At 37.9% G+C, this 24,435-nt stretch overlaps 2 protein-coding genes across 4 annotated transcripts in view; one reads left to right on the top strand and one right to left on the bottom strand.

Annotated features, from left to right (window-relative positions):
* Positions 1-24,435, bottom strand: part of LOC127834655 (myosin, essential light chain, adductor muscle-like) — a 34,665-nt gene that overhangs the window by 3,635 nt on the left and 6,595 nt on the right. For 2 of the 3 annotated variants that reach the window (XM_052360678.1, XM_052360677.1), the window contains 4 exons: positions 19,523-19,788; positions 8,057-8,203; positions 6,154-6,321; positions 2,731-2,817 (listed from right to left, as the gene is read on the bottom strand). In XM_052360678.1, the coding sequence (XP_052216638.1) occupies positions 2,731-2,817; positions 6,154-6,321; positions 8,057-8,203; positions 19,523-19,559 (439 nt within the window). In that variant the 5' untranslated portion in view covers positions 19,560-19,788. Of the gene's footprint in view, positions 1-2,730; positions 2,818-6,153; positions 6,322-8,056; positions 8,204-13,527; positions 13,628-19,522; positions 19,789-24,435 lie in introns of those variants that run through there. The other variant, XM_052360676.1, reaches the window with a different exon arrangement.
* LOC127835777 (mucin-2-like) lies at positions 23,872-24,366 on the top strand. The gene has a single exon (XM_052362214.1). The coding sequence runs from the start codon at positions 23,872-23,874 to the stop codon at positions 24,364-24,366; it is 495 nt and encodes a 164-aa protein (XP_052218174.1).

The following is a 24,435-nucleotide window of genomic DNA, read 5'->3' on the forward strand; positions in this document are numbered from 1 at the left end:
ACATATTAATCCTGTAAGAACTTAATAGTACTTGGTTAATAAAGCTTATAGGGATCATCTTCTTACAGCAAAAAAAAATAATCCAGAAAGGCCTTGTAATTTGTCTGTGACAAAGCTCTTGTATCAGCGAACGGGCAAAACATGTATATACTATATAGAATACTATCCAATGCAGAAAGAAAAGTCGATTGCAGTATGTTGTAACAGCTCGTGTTATGGCTGAAGTTGAACCTTGGCCTTCGCAATCATAGTTCCTTTGACTAGGGTGCAGGATCACGTGACTTTGTGGGGTTCCCCCTTTTAACCTTAACGGATTAAAAGACGGTGGTTAGCGGTGCTTCATTTCAAATAACTGTTTTTAAAGTCTCTATAACGCTCAATATCAACGAAAATTTCGTTAAGTATTTCGTTAAATAAAGTTAACACCTTAACAATCAGTGTTCCTTATAGCAATAGCCAAATTTTCAACGCTAGATGTGGTATGATTACATAGATTTTTGTAGATACAAAATGCTCGTTTTTATTTATTTGTGGCCACAATAAATTCCCGCGAATATATCTATTCATACGACACACGAACACCATTTTAGTGTTCATGTGTCGTATGAAAAGATATGCAAAATAATAATAAAAACGAGCATTTTGTATCTACAAACATCTATTTTACCAGACCACATCTGACATTGCCATAAGGAACACTGATTTTTAATTGGTTAAGTTTATTTTACGAACAATTGTACGAAATGTTCGTTGATTTTGAATAGTAATGTTACTATTTCGTAAAAATTTCAACTAGTGCATAAATGACATATTTTAATGCTGCTTATGACAATGTGAAATACATCATAATTACTTTATTTAAGAAGCCTGCGTTCTTGTTCAAAATTTGACTTGTGCTACACGATTTTGATTAACGGTACGTAAATTTTGTAACCGATGTCAGACGTATACATGGGTTTATTATTATACCTTCAGACTCGGCACAAACTGCAAGAAAAACTTGTATGCACTAAAGATTTTTGCAAATGCATTTCAATAACTTGAGATACTTGCAAATATAAAGTTCTTAAACGGTGTGATCACATTCTGTCAAACCCGTGTGTATACACCGTTGGTTCTGCGTCCTGTTTAAGTTAGCTGTTAAATAAACAGCGTTTTAGGCACCTGAGACCGAAGATCTTTTACGAAAAGATATTACACTTCATTCCTAAGGCAAATATCACAACACGTTACATAAATATGAAGCCAAATGACACATATAGGCATTTGAACGCACTACGTGGTTTGGGATTAAATTGTGTACACTAGTTTTTTTTTATAATGCAAACGCTCAGCAAATGACCAAAAGAAAATGATACAGTATAGGTCCATTCTAAACAGGAGAAAAATTGACATGTTCACACTTTGATAAATAAATGACGTTGAATTTATTTATTAGTTTTAAACGGACATAAAAGTACGAGTAAAACATTATAACGACCTCATTTTTATGTTAAAATATTTAAACCAACATCGTGAATCACGACTTAAACGTGAATAAATCATAAACATTGCGAATTCGTACAGGCGCTTCTCACCCCGGCGGCCCGGGTGCTATTTCCGCTCCCGGAAGCGAGACTTTGGTTTTTGGCCACCATAAGACAGGTGGAGTTTCCAGCGGGTACTCCGGCTTCCCCCACAACACAGGACCCAAAGTCCTCGAAAGTTCAGCTATAATTTAAAGTTTTCGTAAGTCAATTGTTGTCAGTCAACTATTAAATAAGGTAAGAGTACTGGAACACATTCCAGGTCCTCCGAGAACGCAACCTCGTGCGCGGAAGAACCTCGTTAACTTCGAAATACGCACACGCGTTTTCGCGCAACGTTGTTGTAGTAACCGTTCAATGCGAGATATTCTAATGCTATGTTTGCATGCGTTCGAGGGCATATGCATGTCCCTCCATCCGACCACGGAAGAAGTTTGTATATTGTTAGATGGTCCATCATTCAGATTTGAAATATGTTACTATTTCCTACGTTGGCGTTCAAGTAGTAGTTTAACCAATAGATTAACCGCATCCGTACTTAATTTCCTACATAAATATTTGGTATGTTACCTCTCGCATGCCACAAATACTATTAATTGACTATTTTTTTGGACATCAATATCGCAAATTTTCTTGTACGATACTGCTGTATTTATAAAGCCTAATACGAAGGCAAATATGATTTAAACGAGTTAAAAAGATAATAAACGGGTAACGCACATCGGGTAGGCGCACATGGAGACAGCTCTATACAGGTGGATATGGATACAATCATGGTCACGTACACCACAAACTGAACAAAGTTACATGAAGATGCGTTCTTATGTGAGAACTAAATGTTCTTCGGGCCATTGTGCGTGACGCATAGCTCAGCACATCTTACACACTTAGACGTCTTAGACGTATATTCTGGATAAATATAAAGTATACACATACACGCAGGCCAAGCTGTGTAGAAGTTTGCACTTGACTCCTCAATAAGATATTTGTAAATTCAGTTTCTCATTGATGTCATGAAAAGTCTCGGAGTTATGCACCATGTTAGCTAGGTGGAAGATAACAGACGGTAGCACATAGAGTTCTGACGTCAAAATGTTTTCTCGTCATATAACTGTTGTCGAAATTCGGTTTATATGTTCATTAGTTATGAAATTCGAATTCTTTTCTTTTCTACACCAACTGTCATCTGCACCATTATGCCTACCTTCGTATTTGAGGTTGCCGTCCAGGTCCGGGGATGTGTCCGTGTCCTGCATGATGGCGTCCGTCTCCTGATCGGTCAGCCGCTCACCTGCAACACAGACATACGGAAACTGAAACAGAAGTAGGCAATTACTATTAGCCTAAGTGGGCCTTCACTAGCCCTCGTTGGCCTTACCTTCAACCCTGAGTGGGCCTTAACTACCACTCTGAGTGGGCCATGCCTAGCCTGAGTGAGCCTTACCTAGCATGCATAGGCCTTTCCTACCACCCTTGAGTGGGCCCTACCATCCACCCTGAGTGAGCCTTACCAAGCCTGAGCGACCCAACCAGGCCTGGGTGGCACCTACTTACCCATAGACGTGAGCATATAGTTTACCCCCCTTGCAGTGATGTAGCCCATTCATACTTACCCATAGACGTGAGCATATAGTTCACCCCCCTTGCAGTGATGCAGCCCATTCATACTTACCCATAGACGTAAGTATATAGTTAATCCCCTTGCAGTGATGTAGCTCATTCATACTTACCCATAGACGTAAGTATATAGTTCATCCACTTGCAGTGATGTAGCTCATTCATACTTACCCATAGACGTAAGTATATAGTTAATCCCCTTGCAGTGATGTAGCCCATTCATACTTACCCATAGACGTAAGTATATAGTTAATCCCCTTGCAGTGATGTAGCTCATTCATACTTACCCATAGACGTAAGTATATAGTTAATCCCCTTGCAGTGATGTAGCTCATTCATACTTACCCATAGACGTGAGCATATAGTTCATCCCCTTGCAGTGATGTAGCCCATTCCTACTTACCCATAGACGTAAGTATATAGTTCATCCACTTGCAGAGATGTAGCCCATTCATACTTACCCATAGACGTGAGCATATAGTTCACTCCCCTTGCAGTGATGTAGCCCATTCATACTTACCCATAGACGTAAGTATATAGTTCACCCCCCTTGCAGTGATGTAGCTCATTCATACTTACCCATAGACGTGAGCATATAGTTCATCCCCTTGCAGTGATGTAGCCCATTCATACTTACCCATAGACGTGAGCATATAGTTCACCCCCCTTGCAGTGATGTAGCTCATTCATACTTACCCATAGACGTAAGTATATAGTTCACCCCCCCCCCCTTGCAGTGATGTAGCCCATTCCTACTTACCCATAGACGTAAGCATATATTTCATCCCCTTGCAGTGATGTAGCCCATTCATACTTACCCATAGACGTGAGCATATAGTTCATCCCCTTGCAGTGATGTAGCCCATTCACACTTACCCATAGACGTAAGTATATAGTTCATCCACTTGCAGAGATGTAGCCCATTACATACTTACCCATAGACGTGAGCATATAGTTCATCCCCTTGCAGTGATGTAGCCCATTCATACTTACCCATAGACGTGAGCATATAGTTCATCCCCTTGCAGAGATGTAGCCCATTCATACTTACCCATAGACGTAAGTATATAGTTCATCCCCTTGCAGTGATGTAGCCCATTCATACTTACCCATAGACGTGAGCATATAGTTCATCCCCTTGCAGTGATGTAGCCCATTCATACTTACCCAGAGACGTAAGTATATAGTTCATCCCCTTGCAGTGATGTAGCCCATTCATACTTATACCATAGACGTAAGTATATAGTTCATCCCCTTGCAGTGATGTAGCCCACTCATACTTACCCATAGACGTGAGCATATAGTTCATCCCCTTGCAGAGATGTAGCCCATTCATACTTACCCATAGACGTGAGCATATAGTTCATCCCCTTGCAGTGATGTAGCCCATTCATACTTACCCATAGACGTGAGCATATAGTTCATCCCCTTGCAGTGATGTAGCCCATTCCTACTTACCCATAGACGTGAGCATATAGTTCATCCCCTTGCAGTGATGTAGCCCATTCATACTTACCCATAGACGTAAGTATATAGTTCATCCCCTTGCAGTGATGTAGCCCATTCATACTTACCCATAGACGTGAGCATATAGTTCATCCCCTTGCAGAGATGTAGCCCATTCATACTTACCCATAGACGTGAGCATATAGTTCACCCCCCTTGCAGTGATGTAGCCCATTCATACTTACCCATAGACGTAAGTATATAGTTCATCCCCTTGCAGTGATGTAGCCCATTCATACTTACCCATATACGTGAGCATATAGTTCATCCCCTTGCAGTGATGTAGCCCATTCCTACTTACCCATAGACGTGAGCATATAGTTCATCCCCTTGCAGTGATGTAGCCCATTCATACTTACCCATTCCTACTTACCCATAGACGTAAGTATATAGTTCATCTCCCCTGTAGTGATGAAGCCGTTCACACTTTCCCATAGAAGTGAGCATATAATTCATCTGCCCTGTGGTGATAAAGCCAATCCACACTTACCAATAGATGTAAGAATATAGTTCATTACCCCTTCAGTGATGTATCCAATTTACACTTACCCATAGAAGTGAGCAAATAGTTCATCTCCCATGTGGTGATGAAGCAAATCCACACTTACCAATAGACCTTAGCATATAGTTCATTACCCCTGCAGTGATGAAGCCAATATACACTTACCCGTAAAAGTGAGCATAAAGTTCAAATCCCCTGCAGAGAAGAAGCAAATTAATACTTACCCATAGACGAGATAATATTGGTCATCTCCCCTGCAGTTATGAACCAAATTCACACTTACCCAAAGACATGAGCATATATTTCATCGCCTTGCAGTGAAGAAGCCAACTCACGCTTACCCATAGACGTGAGCATATAGTTCGACTCACCTTCGGTAATGTAACCCATTCACACTAACCCATAGACCTGAGCATAGAGTTCATATCCCCTGCATTGATGTAACACATACACACTTACCAATTGAGCATATAGTTTATCTCCCCTGCGGTGATTAAGCCAATCCACACTTACCAATTGACCTAAGCGTTCTTAGAAGCGAGCATATAGTTCATCATCCCCTGCAGTGATGTAGCCAATTCACACTTATCCATAGAAGTGAGCATATAGTTCATCTCTCCTGCGGTGATGAAGTCAATCCACACTTACCAATAGATATAAGCATAATGTGCATTACCCCTGCAGTGATGAAGCCAATTCTAATATACCCATAGAAGTGAGCGTATAGTTTATTTTTCCTGCAGTGATGAAGCCAATGCACACCTACCCGTAGAAGTGAGCAAATAGTTAATCTCCACTGCAGTGATGAAGCCAATGCACACCTACCCATAGTCTTTAGCATATAGTTCATCTACCCTGCGGTGATGAAGCCGATTCACATATACCCATAAACGTGAGCATATAGTTCATCCCGCCTGCAGTGATGTAGCCAATGCACACCTACCCATAGACTTGTGCATATAGTTCATCTCATCTGCATTGATGTAGCCCGTTCACACTTACCCATAGACGTGAGCATATAGTTCATCTCCCCTGCGGTGATGTATCCCATGCCCTCGCGGTCAAACGACTTGAAGGCCTCACAGAACTCGGCAAAGGTGCCGATGTCATCCACCTTAAGGAGCGACTTGACGATTGGCAGAAACTCCTCAAAACTGAACTGCTTTTCACCTAGTGAATTTAAATAAGCAGTTAGTCTTGTTACATGTATGTGCATCATTTGCGCCGCGCCAAATCGCAATATCATATTAAAAAATCCATGAGGTACATACGCACAAGAGCCTTTTGTGATCGGTAGATCGCGCAGTCAATTCAACCAAACCGCCAGGAGAGCGAAGTTTAAAGCCGACTGTTTTCGGAGTTACTAAGAGGTCTCGACTAATTATGCGAGAGAGCCCGAAGTTATCAGTGCTTCTTTTAAATTAAACAATACATCCGGAAGGCATAAAGCTTAAATGGACAATGTAAGCATACAGTGTTGACAATGTCAACAGATAATGATTATACAAACTAATAATACGTTAAATTGCAACAATACATACATGTTTTATTATTATATTTAAGTATAATTATATTAATAACTATCGAAAGTATATATTAAATTGTATAGGTCTTATTACGTCAATTTTCATGGCGCTAATTAATCACAACAACATTTCAAATAAACTGTATTGTACATACATTTGGTCCTCGTGTGACAATACAAAAATGTAAAGCATGTAATAATAATACGTTGTTCTAATCCGAAGTAACAAATTTCGTTTCACGGGGCACGTGCTCGTGATACTTGTATATATACAGTTAGCTGTACTTTACTAATTACATATGTATCAACTATTTTCATTCTCATGCGTGTATCAATTTCATTAGAATGAGCTATTGCTTGCTACTTATCGAAAGAAACCATGGGCAGCCTATAGGCTCTGCTCGAAGTACAATACATCATTTAATTAAACTGATGTAATGACACGCTGCTGTAGCTAAACAAACACGAGAAACAACATGTTTAACTGGATACGTTTGATATTAATTACACGCATTTCATAGAGCTTATACAGACCACATAGTAAATCAAAAAGGTCATGTAATAGGATTTATAAAAAAATAGCAGGTATATGTACAGTATTTAATGTGGCACAATAACTGTAATTCAATACAGTACAATTCTTTTAAAATACAGCCATATTGTCGTAAAGCAATTACATGTATGTTTGAACAGAGACGATACTAAACTATTTAAGTAAATCTCCGTATTGTGGTATCTGTCGACATATTGGTGCAGCAGTATTTTGTTAAATTACGCCAATCACGCACACTCAACGTCATTTGCTTGGAATTGTTAAATTGAAATTGATTAGAGATTTACTTAAACATTTTAGTATTGTGTTTGTTCAAACATAATTGCTTTACGACAATATGGCTGTATTTTAAGAACTTGTACTGTATTGAATTACAGTTATTATGTCAGTTGATTAAACGGATGTTTAAGTGATCATATTTACATTATTATCATGCACTTATAAATTAAAAACAACATTGATATAAATGCATGGTGTTATGTTTTCTCATTTGTAATAAACATTAACACCACGCACTGTTAGCGTATGAAAATTACAAACAATGCTTTTCGTTGGAACGCCGTTAGATTTAACTACTACATTATCATTATATTCTTAAAAAAAACATTTCGGTAATTATGAACTTTATTTTGGAAACACACGCTCAAAGCTTATTATGTTAGAGTAGTACACAACATGCTGGGTTGGCGTACATAAACACGCTACTTGTTTAAAGGGTAGATTCTCTTACGTGCATCTTTAAATAACAAACCGTTATTTAGTCCGTATGATATTCGATGACATGCATATGATAAACAACCGACTATTTCATAGCAAACTCAACCTACCAGGTTTATCCGTTCCTCCCATTTTCTTTACCAGTGCCAACGTTGGGTTAAGGCCAAGGCAGCGCAGCAGGTCGCCAACCTTTTCAGCGCCGATTAAACCGTCACGGCCATCCCAAAAATCAAATAGGTCGAACACTTCACGAACATCTAGATAAATATATTATTATACTGGCAGAGTATTTCAATTGAAACAAGAGCTCCACAGTCGGAGACGAATGCCCCCCCCCCCCCCCCAAACAGGGCCTTGACACAAGATTTTGTCAACAAAACTGAACATAAGAGTTAATTTATAAGTGTGACATATAAGTGTGACTTAGCCACTTAAATAAGTTTTAAGTTGACACAGAATAATGCACTTTTATTAAATCAGAGTTATAATGAATGGGTTGAGAATATCATGCCAATCGGCCAATTCGTTGACGAGTAATTAATCGGAAACGATTTTCCCACTTATTGTGACAGTGACCTTGACCTTTGACCTAGTGACCCTAATTTTCATATGGATTATCTTCTGTCCAAGGCCAATGCAAATGGAAAGTATCAAGCCAATAGGTGAACCAGTTAACGACTTATTGATCGGAAACGAGTTCACACTTAGTGTGACAGTGACCTTGATCTTTGACCTAGTGACCCCAATTTGAATAGGGGCCATCTAATGTCCAACGCCAATGCACATGGGAACTATCTAGCCAATCGGTCCCTCCATTCACAAGTTATTGATCGGTAACAATTGTCATTTTTAGTGTGACAGTGATCTTGACGTTTTACCTAGTGACCCAAGTTTCAATGAGGGTCAGCTACTTGCAAAAGCAATTCACATAGGAAGTATCAAGCCGATGGGTTAATCCGTTCACAAGTTATTGATCGGAAACAATGTTCACCTTTAGTGTAACAGTGACCTTGATCTTTCACCTTGCGACCCAATTTTAGTTAAGGTCATCTACTGGCAGTGAACATGGGAATTATCAAGCCAATTGGTATATTACAAGTTATTGATCGGATACGAACTGGTATACCGACCGACCGACCGACCGACCTACCAACCGACCGACATCAAACAAAACAATATACCCCATCTTCTTCAAAGGGGGTATACTTTAGGAATAATCAATGTCAGCATACACTATTATGACATAACGATTTTCTTAGTAAAAAGTAGACAACATTTTCACGACACGCTTGCGCGTAACTAGTTGTTGTTGCTTATGACTATATCAAAATGCATAACGACTAGGACTATATAATTTTGCTAGTTTGAGCGCAGCGAATTAGAGGAAAATTATTTTCCTATGCATAAGAAAGTCTCCTGTAGGGGTCGCTCAGTGTATTGTTTTGGCGGGCAAATATGCTCGTGGAATAGCCATACGGCTTTGCGATACGAACCAGAGAACACGTAAATTTGAATTGACTACAATCACCTGTGTAATTGGGAAACATGGCGGATGAAAATTCAAACGATGATATTCACGCCAAATTGAATTTACTGTTTAGTGAATTTAAAAACATGAAGGAAGAGATTCGGGGGTCGGCATTTAGTGCACAAGAAGAGGTCAAACGTTTCAAGAACGAAAAGGACGTTACGTGGCGTTTCAAAGGAAACCGAGTACAATTCGAGTTCAATTAGGACATTGCAGACAATCTAAAACAAATTGACTGGAGCATTGAACATGGACAAACTGGCTATTGTCGAGAATTAATAGCGAAAACGTTAAACAACATCAAGAAACGAAACAAACTGATACGCATAGCGGACACGTCCGAGGGCGGCTGAGACACAGTGAAGCTGTACGAGTCCAACCCTGTGGCTAGCGACAGCGAGGACGAAGCAAAGATTAACCGAGCTGACAATAAAGCCGTTAAGAAGAAGAAAAACGCAACAAAAGGCAAGTCGTCTCTGATGACGTCATCACGTTTCCACCCGTATGCTGCTGCTCCCATGCGCGGGCTCTATGGCGGTGGTCGCGGTGGTCTTTTTCGAGGTAACAGACCATACAACAGCGGCGGACCCAGTAGTGCGAGTGTAACCGGTCCCGGAAGTTGTTTCGCCTGCGGAGAATTCTCGCACTTCCGGCGAGACTGTCCTTACGTCCCGAGAGGTCAAAACACCCAGACATCCACTTCCGGTTTCGGGGCCAAGTAGCAGTCCCAAGCGCGAGCAATCAGAGACATTGAAAGATGAGTATTTTTATGATTATAATAAATTTACCAAAGACTATTTTGAATACGAGCAATGTGACAAAGACATTATTGTACGGGGACGATTACGTGAAAATATTAAATTTTGGGAAAGTATTGGAACAAATGATTGTTCTTGATGTTATTAAATCTGGTTATAAAATACCATTTTACACCAAGCCACCAAGGCAGTTATTGAACAATAATAAATCTGCTAGCAGTAATACTGAGTTTGTGTCTGAGGCCGTTCAAAATTTGTTAGATCGAAATTTAATTGAAATTTGCGAGGAACCTCCACATGTTGTTAATCCGTTGACAGTTACAGAAAAAAGTGATGGAAAAAAGAGACTTATATTAGATTTAAGAGCTGTAAACAAACATTTATATAAACAAAGTGTTAAATTTGATGATTTAAAAGTTGCATTGTCGTATTTGAAGAAAGGATTTTTCATTGTGAAATTTGACATTACAAGCGCTTATCATTTTATTGAAATTTTCAAACCACATTGTGATTTTCTAGGATTTTCTTGGAAGGGGACGGACGGCAAGGTCCGCTATTTCCGGTTTCTAGTACTTCCGTTTGGATTAAGTAGTGCTTGTTGGATTTTCACAAAGATTTGTCGCCCTTTGATCAAAAAATGGCGCAGCGTGGGTAAATCCGTACTTATGTTTCTTGATGACGGATTTGGTTGTTCAGATTCATATAAAAACACTTTGGTTTTAGGCACTCAAGTAAAACAAGATTTACTGAGCTCAGGTTTTATTCCAAAAGCAGACAAATGCATTTGGATACCAGTTCAAGTCGTGCAGTTTTTGGGAGCTGTGCTCTAATCTTTCAATGTTGAGATTCAGATTGCCGAGCATAGGAAAACTAAGGCATTATGTACATGCTCCTCATTGATTGAAGAATCTACATTACTTAGATCTATTTCTGTGAGAAAAATAGCCTGTTTTGTTGGTCAAATCATATCAATGTCAATTGTTATAGGAAATATCGCTCAAATCAAGACCAGGTACTTGACTTTTGATATAAATTCAGCCATTTCTTGGAATTCTAAGATAAGACTAACAGAAGAAAGTGTAAATGAACTTCAGTTTTGGCAGGCAAATCTTTCCAAATTGAATAAGAAGGACATATTTGATTCACATAAATGTTCCAAAGTTGTGTAAATCTTGTAAATCAATTTTTAGCTATTTTTGCCCGAACTTTTCGTTCATCTTGTCGTACGCATAGATACCAAAATACAAGCTGTATTTTCAATTTATATCGTTGTGTTTGTTGTTTATTTAGGAGACGTATAAGGTATAAGGAAATATAATTTTCCTAGTTTGAGCGCAGCGAATTAGAGGAAAATTATTTTCCTATGCATAAGAAAGTCTCCTGTAGGGGTCGCTCAGTGTATTGTTTTGGCGGGCAAATTTGCTCGTGGAATAGCCATTCGGCTTTGCGATACGAACCAGAGAACACGTAAATTTTCTTAATATTTTATTGGATATAAAATATTGACAAGTTTTTCTCATGAAAATGATTATCTGCATGAATATATTTTTGTTGTTGTTTTAAACTATATGAGCGTTAATTCATGTATGAGTTATGAAATCTATATCAAAATGTCAATTGTTCACATTTGTTTATTGTCATATGTTATGAATGTGTCATCTGGTCGTACGCATAGATACCAAAATACAAGCTGTATTTTCAATTTATATCGTTGTGTTTGTTGTTTATTTAGGCGACGTATAAGGTATAAGGAAATACAGTGTTTGAGTCGTCTTGACCGGAACAGACACCAGACATTAATTATCCTGTACAGCTAGGTGTGGGCTCAGATAAATGTAACAACAAATAAAAACTGAAAACGCAGGTGTGCTTATGATAATTACATGAATAGTATATGTATGCTCAAACAATTTAAATCAACAATTTTTTTTTTTTAAATTACTTCAATAGACGTGTTCGTATATTGCCGTATTTTCTAATGTCAATAATTGGTTACCAGACATAGTTTGAAATATAATAAAAACAAGGTTACACATGAGCCTGTCCACTACACCACTCAGGCTTTAATACTTTAACGTCGTTAAAACCCTATCTCGGCCATAAGAAAAAGAAATAATAATACTTTTACATATAATATTTAGAATCAAATAAAGAATTGAATACCACACCATGGCTATTTGTTAGTACCATTATACAGTATTGAACCATTAATCCCTGCTGCCCAATTTGGTATTCATGTAAAGTGCGGGTCGTAGAAAACTTGCTAGCCAGCTATGTAACAACCCGTTGTGCAATAAACCCGTTTTGCAATAAATTTATTGCAAAACGGGTTGGTGTGTCTTATTGCAATTTGATTTTTTTTTACAACAACCCGTTTTGCAATAAACCTGTTTTGCAATAAAATCATCGCACATTTATTTGCGATAATTTTATTGCAAACGGGTTGGAGTGTCTTATTGCAATGTGAAACATTTATAACAACCCGTTTTGCAATTAACCCGTTTTGCAATTAAATCATCACACTTGTATTAATTACTTAAACTGGATTGGAAGAGTTAAAAGGGAGTTTCAAGTGTTGTATTAAAATAAAATTGTTTTAAAAAATAGACAAAACTGTGAGTTAAGACTTAAAATTAAATTGCACGGAAGGTGGTGAATTTCGACATTTAATACGATAAAAAAACACAGAATGTGACACAGTACCGAACGTGATTTCAAACAATTTAGTACTTAAGTTAAGATAACGCAAAAATGCAATAATTTATGGAAAAACGTGTTGTAATGTCTTATTGCAATGTGAATTCTATGTAAAAACCCGTTTCGCAATAAAATCATCACATATATACTTATTGGTTCATATTGATTTGAAACGGTATAAAGGAAGTTTGAAATGTCGTCTCTAATATGATAAAACAAGGCTGAATGTTTATATGAAGTGATGTTCACCATTTGGGAATTAAGTAAAGAATACCCAGAAGTGCATAATTTTATTGCAAAACGGGTTGCAGAGTTTTATTGCAATGTGCTTTTTTATAACAATCCGTTTTGCACTAAACATGTTGTAAATTGCATACACGTGAATCATTCCTTACCAATTGTTTAACCTTTCTCTACAACAACAGCCAATACACACTATGGGCACCAGATTTAATTTTTGACGCGCTGATTTTTTTTTTCATGAAATCACCATGGCAGACGAAATCAAGTTAAACAATTGGTAAGGAATGATTCATGTGTATGCAATTTACAATACATTTTGTTGATTATTCCATTAAGTGAGTGAAACAATAGTTACAGGGATTTCTCACATCGTCGGTGGATGTTTCTTTGAAACTGAAAGTAGATAGAGAAAGAGCGAGGTCCCCGGCCTTCGCGCGCATTTCAATAAGGGAGCGGGGTGACAGCGATTTAATTATGGGTAATAACGCACTTCCGTTGGTTGAGAAAATGGCGAGTTGCTTACCTTGTCAATATCTATCCTCCAATTACCTTGAGTCGAGCGGTTAAGGAAACAAATAAAATAAGTTATGAATTAATTCAAACAATGCCGTAATAAACGATGTACCTTTAAAGATTTATTTCATTCCCGTTCAACCCATGTCAAAATTGTTTATTTACAGCGTGTTTAATCACGCAAAGCCGATAGATACACACCCGCAAATGGCATACACTAAGCGCGTTGTTTACCTTGAGTCGAGATGTCACATATATAAAGCGAGAGTACTCGATTGCAATAAGCAGGAGGTCAACAAAACTTCGAAAATTCGATTCACCGAACACATTTAGAGAAACTGAAAGATTATTTTAACTTTTTTTCATAACTTCTATTTACCATTTAACAAGTTTCTGTTTTATCGGTCGATCTTCTTTTGAGCAGCATTGACATGAAAAAGTGCTCAAGAATTGGAAAAGAAATAACGTTCGCAATTTGTTCATATAAAATTTTGGCATATATGTTACTATTAAAAGATTTGATACAATTATCATCCAATCGGGACAGAGTTTACCCACTGAACGTGTGTATATCGTCATGTAACCTATTTTCGCGATGTGCGTGCACAGATTGTTCCATACAACATTTTCTGGGAATCGCGAAAAAATCAAAAAAAAAAAATCATTACAATAAATCAAAGACATTAAAGTGTTATGTTTACACTAAGGCAGTGGCCTGCAATTTATGTGCAAGTTTAATGAAGAGTATCGAAACAAGAGCACCGCCTTGCGGGTGCAGACCGCTCATCTATTTTCTTTTTAAAGGTGAAGGGACTCTCATTTTCAATCACAAAGGAGGGAGTGGTAGAGTGAAGAGGGATGTATAGTGTGGGGGCGTGGACATTTATTACATTATCTTCCAAAAATGCGAAAAAAAAATGCAAAAAAAAAAATCGGGGGGGGGGGGGGGGGAGGGGGGGGATTTTTGGGTGCGATGGTAGGAAGGACCGTATTTCAAACATAAAATAATAAAAATAAATATTGGTGTTTTTTAACCGTTTCAAAAAAAAAAATTTGGGGGGGGGGGGAAGGGGTGGGGGGGTATATGGCATTTTTAGCAAAATTTAATAATTTGACCTTGAGAGTCAAGGTCATTCAAAGGTCAAGGTAAAATTCAACTTGCCAGGTACAGTAACCTCATGATAGCATGAAAGTATTTGAAGTTTGAAAGCAAAAGCCTTGATACTTTAGAAGTAAAGTGGATCGAAACACAAAATTTAACCATATATTCAAAGTTACTAAGTCACAAAAGGGCCATAATTCCGTAAAAATGACAACCAGAGTTATGCAACTTGTCCTTTTACTGTACCCTTATGATAGTTTGCGAGTGTTCCAAGTATGAAAGCAATATCTATGATAGTTTAGGGGTAAAGTGGACCAAAACACAAAACTTAACAATATTTTCAATTTTCTAAGTATAAAGGGCCCATAATTCCGTCCAAATGCCAGTCAGAGTTACATAACTTTGCCTGCACAGTCCCCTTATGATAGTTAATAAGTGTTGCAAGTATGAAAGCAATAGCTTTGATACTGTAGGAATAAAGTGGACCTAAACACAAAACTTAACCAAATTTTCAATTTTCTAAGTATAAAAAGGGCACATAATTCTGTCAAAATGCCAGTCAGAGTTACATTACTTTGCCTGCACAGTCCCCTTATGATAGTTAATAAGTGTTGCAAGTATGAAAGCAATAACTTTGATACTTAAGGAATAAAATGGACCTAAACACAAAACTTAACCAAAATTTTCAATTTTCTAAGTATCAAAAGGGCACATAATTCTGTCAAAATGCACGCCAGAGTTATCTTACTTTGCCTGCCCAGTCCCCTCATGATAGTAAGTAAGTGTACTTAGTTTGAATGCAATAGCATTGATACTTTCTGAGAAAAGTGGACCTAAACGCAAAACTTAACCGGACGCCTACGCAGACGCTGACGCCGACGCCGACGCCAAGGTGATACAATAGCTCAAACTTTTTTTTCAAAAAATAGATGAGCTAAAAATGCACGAAATGGCATAAATTTGGATTTTTTTAGTTGAAGTAAGATTTTTGAATACAATTAAACTGTTTTTTTTTCCTTATTTTAGTCGTGTCTGTAATTATTTTCAAGCGTAGTAATATTAGTAAAACAAAATACTCGGAGCGAACGCGTGTGACGTCATCACGAGAGCCGCGTTCTTAATGTAAACAAAGTGATCGAAATTAGGTTATGCTCGAAATAAGGGAATCGTACGATATGTACATAGCCCTTTTTTAAGAAGACGTTTTGTCGGAAGATTTTTATTGATTTAGTATGTGTATTCATTATACTAAACAACTGGTAACTAAAAAAAAATAAAAATAAAATAAAATAAAACATTGCCATCGAGCGCCTATGGTCGCCATATTGGATTTTCATCATTTTCTTTGAAAATAAAATGAATTATATTAAAGTAAAATCTTCTTTTGGCGGTCGTAATGTGAATCGAGGCATATGGTGATATTTTTTTCTCTTTTTACAGTTTTTGTGTGAAATTTTGCGTACCAGAACAAATACATTCTATATCACGACGCATGGTTACATTCGTTAGATTTTAAGCGCTTTTAAAAATGAATTAAAATTATTGTTCAAAGCGTCGCAACATACACTTCTCTGTATTCAACGCTAACCTAGTATTATCTATATATACGCCTTATCGGTATGGAAATCAACATAAGAGTGTGTACAGTATATAATGGGAAAACTGTTGCGATACCAAAGCCATGAAAATTTTTAAACGAGTGCATTGCATCATAACACCGAAGGAATTTCATTTGAAGTGGAATCTTCAAAAACACACGAACAAAAAAGACTACGAACAATGTTAAGTCGCCGCGTCAATACGACTCTAACAGGTAGCTAGAGAAGCCGGCAGTAAAAAGCGGATGAACGTCAAGATAGAAATGATAAGAGTTGTGCGAGTATTGATCTTCTAGAACGGTTGAAAATTGTTTCTTGGATAACAGATATGAGTGGAAAACTTTAAGTAATAATACATCGTAAATTTAAGAACCAGAGATCACATGGAACGAACCGATAGTTATATTAAGATTGATAAAAAGGCTGATGATCATTATGTAGTCTTTGGTAAAAAATGTAAGAAACGCAGACATGTAACATGAGTCTCTGAGGGTTGATTAAGTATATACATGGTTGACCAATCATATATACATGGTTGACCAATCATATATACATGGTTGACCAATCACATATACATGGTTGACCAATCATACATACATAGTTGACCAATCATATATATATGGTTGGCAAATCATATATTCATGGTTGACCAATCATATATACACGGTTGACCAATCATATATACATGGTTTAATAATCATATATACATGACTGACAAATCATATATACATAGTTGACAAATCATATATACATGGTTGATCAATCATATATACATGGTTGACCAATCATACATACATGGTTGACCAATCATATATACATGGTTGACCAATCATATATACATGGTTGATCAATCATATAAACATGGTTGATCAATGTCATTTACATGGTTGACCCATCATATATAAATGGTTGACCATTCATATATACATGGTTGATCAATCATATATACATGGTTGACCAATCATATATACATGGTTGACCACTCATATATACATGGTTGACAAATCATATATACATGGTTGACAAATAATATATACATGGTTGATCAATCATATATACGTGGTTGACCCATCATACATACATGGTTGACCAATCATATATACATGTTTGACGAATCATATATACATGGTTGACCAATCATATATACATGGTTGATCAATAATATATACATGGTTGACGAATCATACATACATAGTTGACCAATCATATATACATGGTTGACCAATCATATATACATGGTTGACCAATCATATATACATGTTTGACTGCGATTTCGAAAAATAAACATGTGAAGAATAAAATGTACACGGACGGACGTCTTGTTTTCTGATCTACCCAGACATATAAACAGACAGATTGCTAACACGCTACAACTTCACTGCACGGGTTGCTAATACGCTACTACTACACTATGCAGGATTGCTAACGCGCTACCATTACACTACATAGGTTGCTAATGCGCTACAACTAAACTACGTCGGATTGCTAACGCACTACCACTACACTACATAGGTTGCTAACGCGCTACCACTACACTACGCAGAAATGCTAACGTGCTACCACTACACTCCGCAGGATTGCTAACACGCTACAACAACACTACGCAGGATTGCTTAAGCCCTACCACTACACTACGCAGGATTGCTAACGCACTACCACTACACTACACAGGATTGCTGACGCGCTACAAATACACTACGCAGGATTGCTAATGCGCTACAACTACACTACGCAAGATTGCTAACGCGCTACCACAACACTACGCAGGATTGCTCACGCGCTACAACTACACTACGCAGGATTGCAAATGCGCTACAACTACACTACGCAGGATTGCTTAAGCGCTACAACTACACTACGCAGGATTGCTAACACGCTACCATTACACTATATCGTTTGCTAATGCGCTACAACTACACTATGCAGGATTGCTAAAGTGCTACCACTACACAGGTTGCAAACGCGTTACAACTACACTATGCAGGATTGCTAACGCGCTACAACTACACTTCATAGGTTGCTAACGCGCTACAACTACACTACGCAACATTGGTAACGCTTTACAACTACACTGCGCAGCATTGCTAATGCTGTACAACTACAATACGCAGGATTGCTAAAGTGCTACACTACACTATGCAGGATTGCTGACGCGCTACCACTACACTATGCAGAATTGCTAACGCGCTACAACTACACTACGCATAATTGCTTACGCACTACCACTACACTACGCAAGATTGCTAACGCGCTACCACAACACTACGCAGGATTGCTAACGCGCTACCATTATACTAAGCAGGATTGCTAATGCGCTACAACTACACTACGCAGGATTGCTAATGCGCTACAACTACACTACGCAGGATTGCTAATGCACTACAACTACACTACGCAGGATTGCTTAAGCGCTACAACTACACTATGCAGGATTGCTAACGCGCTACCACTACACTACATAGGTTGCTTATGCGCTACCACTACATTACATAGGTTGATAACGCGCTACAACTACACTACGCAGGATTGCTAACGCTGTACAACTACACTTACACAGGATTGCTAACGCGCTACCTCTATACTATGCAGGATTGTTAACGCGCTACAACTACACTATGCATGATTGCTAACGGGCTACCATTACACTACATAGGTTGTCAACGCGCTGCATCTACACTACGCAGGATTGCTAACGCGCTTCCACTACACTACATAGGTTGCTAACGCGCTACAACTACACTACACATGATTGCTAACGCGCTACAACTACACTTCATAGGTTGCTAACGTACTACAACTACACTACGCAGCATTGCTAACGCTGTACAACTACACTACACATCATTGCTAACGCTGTACAACTACGATACGCAGGATTGCTAAAGCGCTACACTACACTATGCAAGATTGCTAAAGCGCTTCATAAACACTACGTCGGATTGGATTTGTATTTGTATTATTCCTTTTTCAATTGCTGCTCATAAGTAAACAAATGTATAATTTGATCATAGTTCTAAGTAAGCAGTGTTTTTGTTTTGTTTTGTCTAATGCATACATTCTTTTTTTTATATATGAGAAATTGTGATTTTAGAAAACTGTGTGTAGAACCTAAAAACAACTGAAGAAGTATTAATTACCTTCAATATCCAGTCCTGATCCTAGCTGTTCGGCCATTATACACGTTGTAAATGTCCAAAAACTTGTCAAAAACAAACGACAAAATTTGTACTTGTTCGAAAACGTCCAGCAGTTTTACAGCCAAACAAATCCCCAGTGAAAACAGGTAGAATATTGCTTTCAGTCGAACTGGTATGGAATCATGTGAATTTCAATGTTCGCTTGATGGACGGATCCACTGCTTTTTAAGGGGTGATAGGTGCCCGTGCAGAAATTCGATGAGATACTGGATGAATAACAGCGCAGAAAATTTTGATAAAATCTACAACTGACAGGGCTTATCAGAAAACACTTTAGAGAACCTGAAATAGATTCCTTTGCAGTATTTCCTTTACCTGACAGGTTATAATATAATGAAGAGGATATGAATCTTTAATGTATAAAAATAAGTTAGTTGTTTCAAATGGGAAATAATAATATCAACGTAACATGCACACGACATAACTACTCACGTATGTGCTCATGGAATTAGAATGTGCAAGAAGTGGGTTACACACTATGCTCTGTCGTTCCTGTAAATAGTAGATAAATACACAACAGCTAAAAATACATATAGTTATAAAATTAAGCTGCATTATTTGACGGGTACAATACAGGAATAAAATGACGTATCATTTAACTAGTATCATTAATTAAAACTAAACAAATAAAAACAATGTACTACCAATTCAAATATAAAACACCCGTAAATATTAATATACGCGTCAATGCTATAATTATTCATGAAGTCTCAAATCGTCCTGTTGATATATTTGTAAATGTGCCTGTAGGCCTAGATGTTTGCATGAAGACACAAACTATATGACTGTAGGCAACAAATGTGACTGTTGGCGTACATATTAACCTGTAGGAATTGCCTACTGACTTTTGACCCAACTGTACGCCATATTATAAATTTGATGTATACGATAAAAGGTTTTACATTCAAGCATACATGTACATCGCGTGTATTGACAATTGTGTCTGAGACTCAACATCATATGTGTTTATAATTAATTGATAAGCATTTGAAGCTGGCTTTCGCAGTGAAAGTTCTCAGGCTTTGGTTTCAGAGAACCCGGCTTCAAATACCAGGGAAGGTCATGTATTCTTATTTAACCTTATTTCTTGATGTTGTCATTAGTTAACACTATTCAAAACAGTATAGATTTATAAGTAAGCATATTTCATGACATTTTTTCAAAATATGAAAATCTGTGAACAAGTAAACCTTTTTTTTTTTGGAGTAGCTATTTAACCCAGCTTTTCACTTTAGCTTACATATAATGAATTTGCATTTACAATTTCCCGCCGGTTGGCCAGAAATTTTTCGAAGTAAAAACGTATTTAACACGATATATCGCCCTTGTGTAGGAAGCCCAAAAGGCGATATATCGTGTTAAATATATCGTGCGTCGCCGCGACTGTCAAAAAAATATCGTGCGTCGCCGCGGCTGTCAAAAAAATCGTGCGTCGCCGCGACTGTCGCGCAAAATATCAAGAATCGCTTCGTGTGTCTAGTGTCGCGTTCAAAGGGCGACACTAGACACACGAAGCGATACACGATATTTTGCGCAACAGTCGCGGCGACGCACGATATTTTATTTTTCAAATATCCCCCATATTATCCGAATCTCGTGTATCGCGGTCTAATTTCAGACCGCGACACTAGACAAACGAAGCGATACTCGATATTTTGCGCGACAGTCGCGGCGACGCACGATATTTGTACTGTTCAAATATCGCTGTAATAGTATCGCCTGTCCACTGTCAGGTCTTTTAAACGGTGTTACAGTAATGTTTAACCATTTATTATTAATATTGCTGCCATCGACACACTTATAAAAGATTATTCTAGCATTAGTAAACCGAGTACAGAATAATTTATTTTCATAATAATTTTGATATATATTGACAAGGATATATGTTTAAAACTATTCAGAAATTTGAACAATGGAGTAAAATTTCTATCAATTTTAAGATAATATATCATTATAATCTGTATCACTTCAAATAGGATTGCAGATTTATAGATAACGTTTAACTTCAAGTAAGACATCAGCATGAAACCAGAAGATTTCTTTTCAGTACATGTGTAATCATCATTTATAGGCTAGCCAGATTATTGACGAGCAACATTAATATCCAGTCTATTGATACATTATAGACGTTTTTTTTTGCTGGTATTGTTTTACCTTTTATAATGCTTTATCAAATAAATTATCGGCATGAATAAAACTGCATACAGTACAAACAACAATTGTATAATATTCATATTGGCTAACAAAAACGCGTTTGAAGGGCGAAAAACGTTTGTTTCATTTTGCTTAACAGGGTTCTAGATATAATATAAATGACTATTATATAATCATATTCAGATAAAGTTCACACTGTTACTTTTGTGCATGTCAAATATGATTTAAACAAAAAGTACGTAATGCACGTTGAACCGTAGAATCGAACAACTAATAACTTAAACTCCTTTCATTAAATATACGTTTATATCAAATATTTATGTAATATTGAATATTTATTTATTGCCAGATTGAAGTATAAGAAGCGAAAAGCTTGCTATATCAATCATATACATTTTAATTGCTGATCAGAAATAAACATTATTATAAAATATTATTATTATGCCCCCCTTCGAAGAAGAGGGGGTATATTGTTTTGCATATGTCGGTCGGTCGGTCCGTCGGTCGGTCGGTCGGTCCGTCCACCAGATGGTTTCCGGATGATAACTCAAGAACGCTTAGGCCTAGGATCATGAAACTTCATAGGTACATTGATCATGACTGGCAGATTACCCTTATTGATTTTCAGGTCACTAGGTCAAAGGTAAAGGTCACAGTGAATCGAAATAGTAAAATGGTTTCCGGATGATAACTCAAGAAAGCTTAGGCCTAGGATCATGAAACTTCATAGGTACTTTGATCATGACTGGCAGATGACCCTTATTGATTTTCAGGTCACTAGGTCAAAGGTCAAGGTCAAAGTGACTCGAAACAGTAAAATGGTTTCCGGGTTATTGCTCAAGAATGCTTACGCCTAGGATCATAAAACTTCATAGGTACATTGATCATGACTGGCAGATGACCCCTATTGATTTTCAGGTCACTAGGTCAAAGATCAAGGTCACAGTGACTAAAAATAGTAAAATGGTTTCCGGATGATAACTCAAGCATGCTTACGCCTAGGATCATGAAACTTCATAGGTACATTGATCATGACTGGCAGATGACCCCTATTAATTTTCAGGTCACTAGGTCAAAGGTCAAGGTGACACTGACAAAAAACGTATTCACACAATGGCTGCCACTACTACTGACAGACCATATGGGGGGCATGCATGTTTTACAAACAGCCCTTGTTATCAAAAGATATATATACGACATGATGCACACAGGATTTATGTTTCCATATTGGATAATTGATTAAGCATGATCGCGATGATTAACGATGCTATTGACAAACGAATCAAATAACGATGTCCGACATAAAACTAAAACAGGTCTGTTCGAAAACGCGCGTATTAATACTTCAAATATGTACGGATGATTCGTGTGTGGACGGTTGGCTTATGTGTTTTCATTTCATTTCCATGTTTTCTTTTGTATTTCTGTTCTGTATCTATAACTATATGATCAATACGATCTATTACTGCGAAATAACCCACGAAATTTCGCGCAACACCCCTTAATTGAATTGCGTGTGATGAAGCTAAGAATTGCGGAGAAAAAGGCATTCGCAAATCATGATCTCAATGATATAACTCTTTATCTTTCATCAACAACAACCTCAATCAACGCCGTTTATGTTTTAAAAGATATTTTTTGTTTCATATACAAAATACACTTTTAAAGTCTTAAAGTTTTTATGTTCCAACAAAATATAACTTTAAACATGAAAAATAATACCAGTCAAGATATTTCGTTAAAGCTGTTTTTGGCAAATGTTCTATCATGATCTTGGCGAGAAAATACATTTGGACATAAATCCCAGTTCATTTTAATGCTATATAAAAAGGTATTAGCCGTACCAGATGACTTTCGCAAAAAGTTTGTGGAAAACCAAAATCACCTTTTTTCGATTTACACACATACTAATGCCTACACCCAAGCATGCATTCTGCCTACACCCAACCATGCATCCTGCCTGCACCCAACTTATGCATTCTGCATACACCTAACCATGCATTCTGCCTACACCTAACAATGCATTCTACCTACACCTAACCATGCATCCTGCCTACACCCAACACAAGCATTCTGCCTTCATCCAACCATGCATTCTGCCTCAACCCAACCATGCATTCTGTATACACTCAACCATGCATTCTGCCTCCACCCAACCAAGCATTCTGCCTACACCCTACCGAGCACACCGCCTACACCCAGCCATGCATCCTGCCTCCACCCAACCATTCATTCTGCCTACACCCAACCATGCATCCTTCCTACACCTAACCATGCATCCTTCCTACACCCAACAATGCATCCTTCCTACACCTAACCATGCATCCTGCCTACACCTAAACATGCGTTCTGCCTCCAGCCAACCATGCATCCTACCTACACCTAACCATGCACCCTGCCTACACCTAAACATGCGTTCTGCCTCCAGCCAACCATGCATCATGCCTACACCCAACCGAACACCCTGCGTACACCCAACCGAGCAACCTGCTTCCAGCCAACCGAGCACCTTACCTACTCCTAACCATGCATCCTGTCTCCACCCAACATGCCTCAAACCAACCAACACCCTGCCTACACCCAACCGAGCACCCAACCTCCACTCAACCATGCATCCTGCCTACACTTAACCATGCATCCTACCTACACCCAACCATGCATCCTGCATACACCCAACCGAGAACACTTCCTACACCCAA

The sequence above is a fragment of the Dreissena polymorpha genome, chromosome 6 (genome assembly GCF_020536995.1).
Source record: "Dreissena polymorpha isolate Duluth1 chromosome 6, UMN_Dpol_1.0, whole genome shotgun sequence".
NCBI classification, from domain to species: domain Eukaryota; kingdom Metazoa; phylum Mollusca; class Bivalvia; order Myida; family Dreissenidae; genus Dreissena; species Dreissena polymorpha.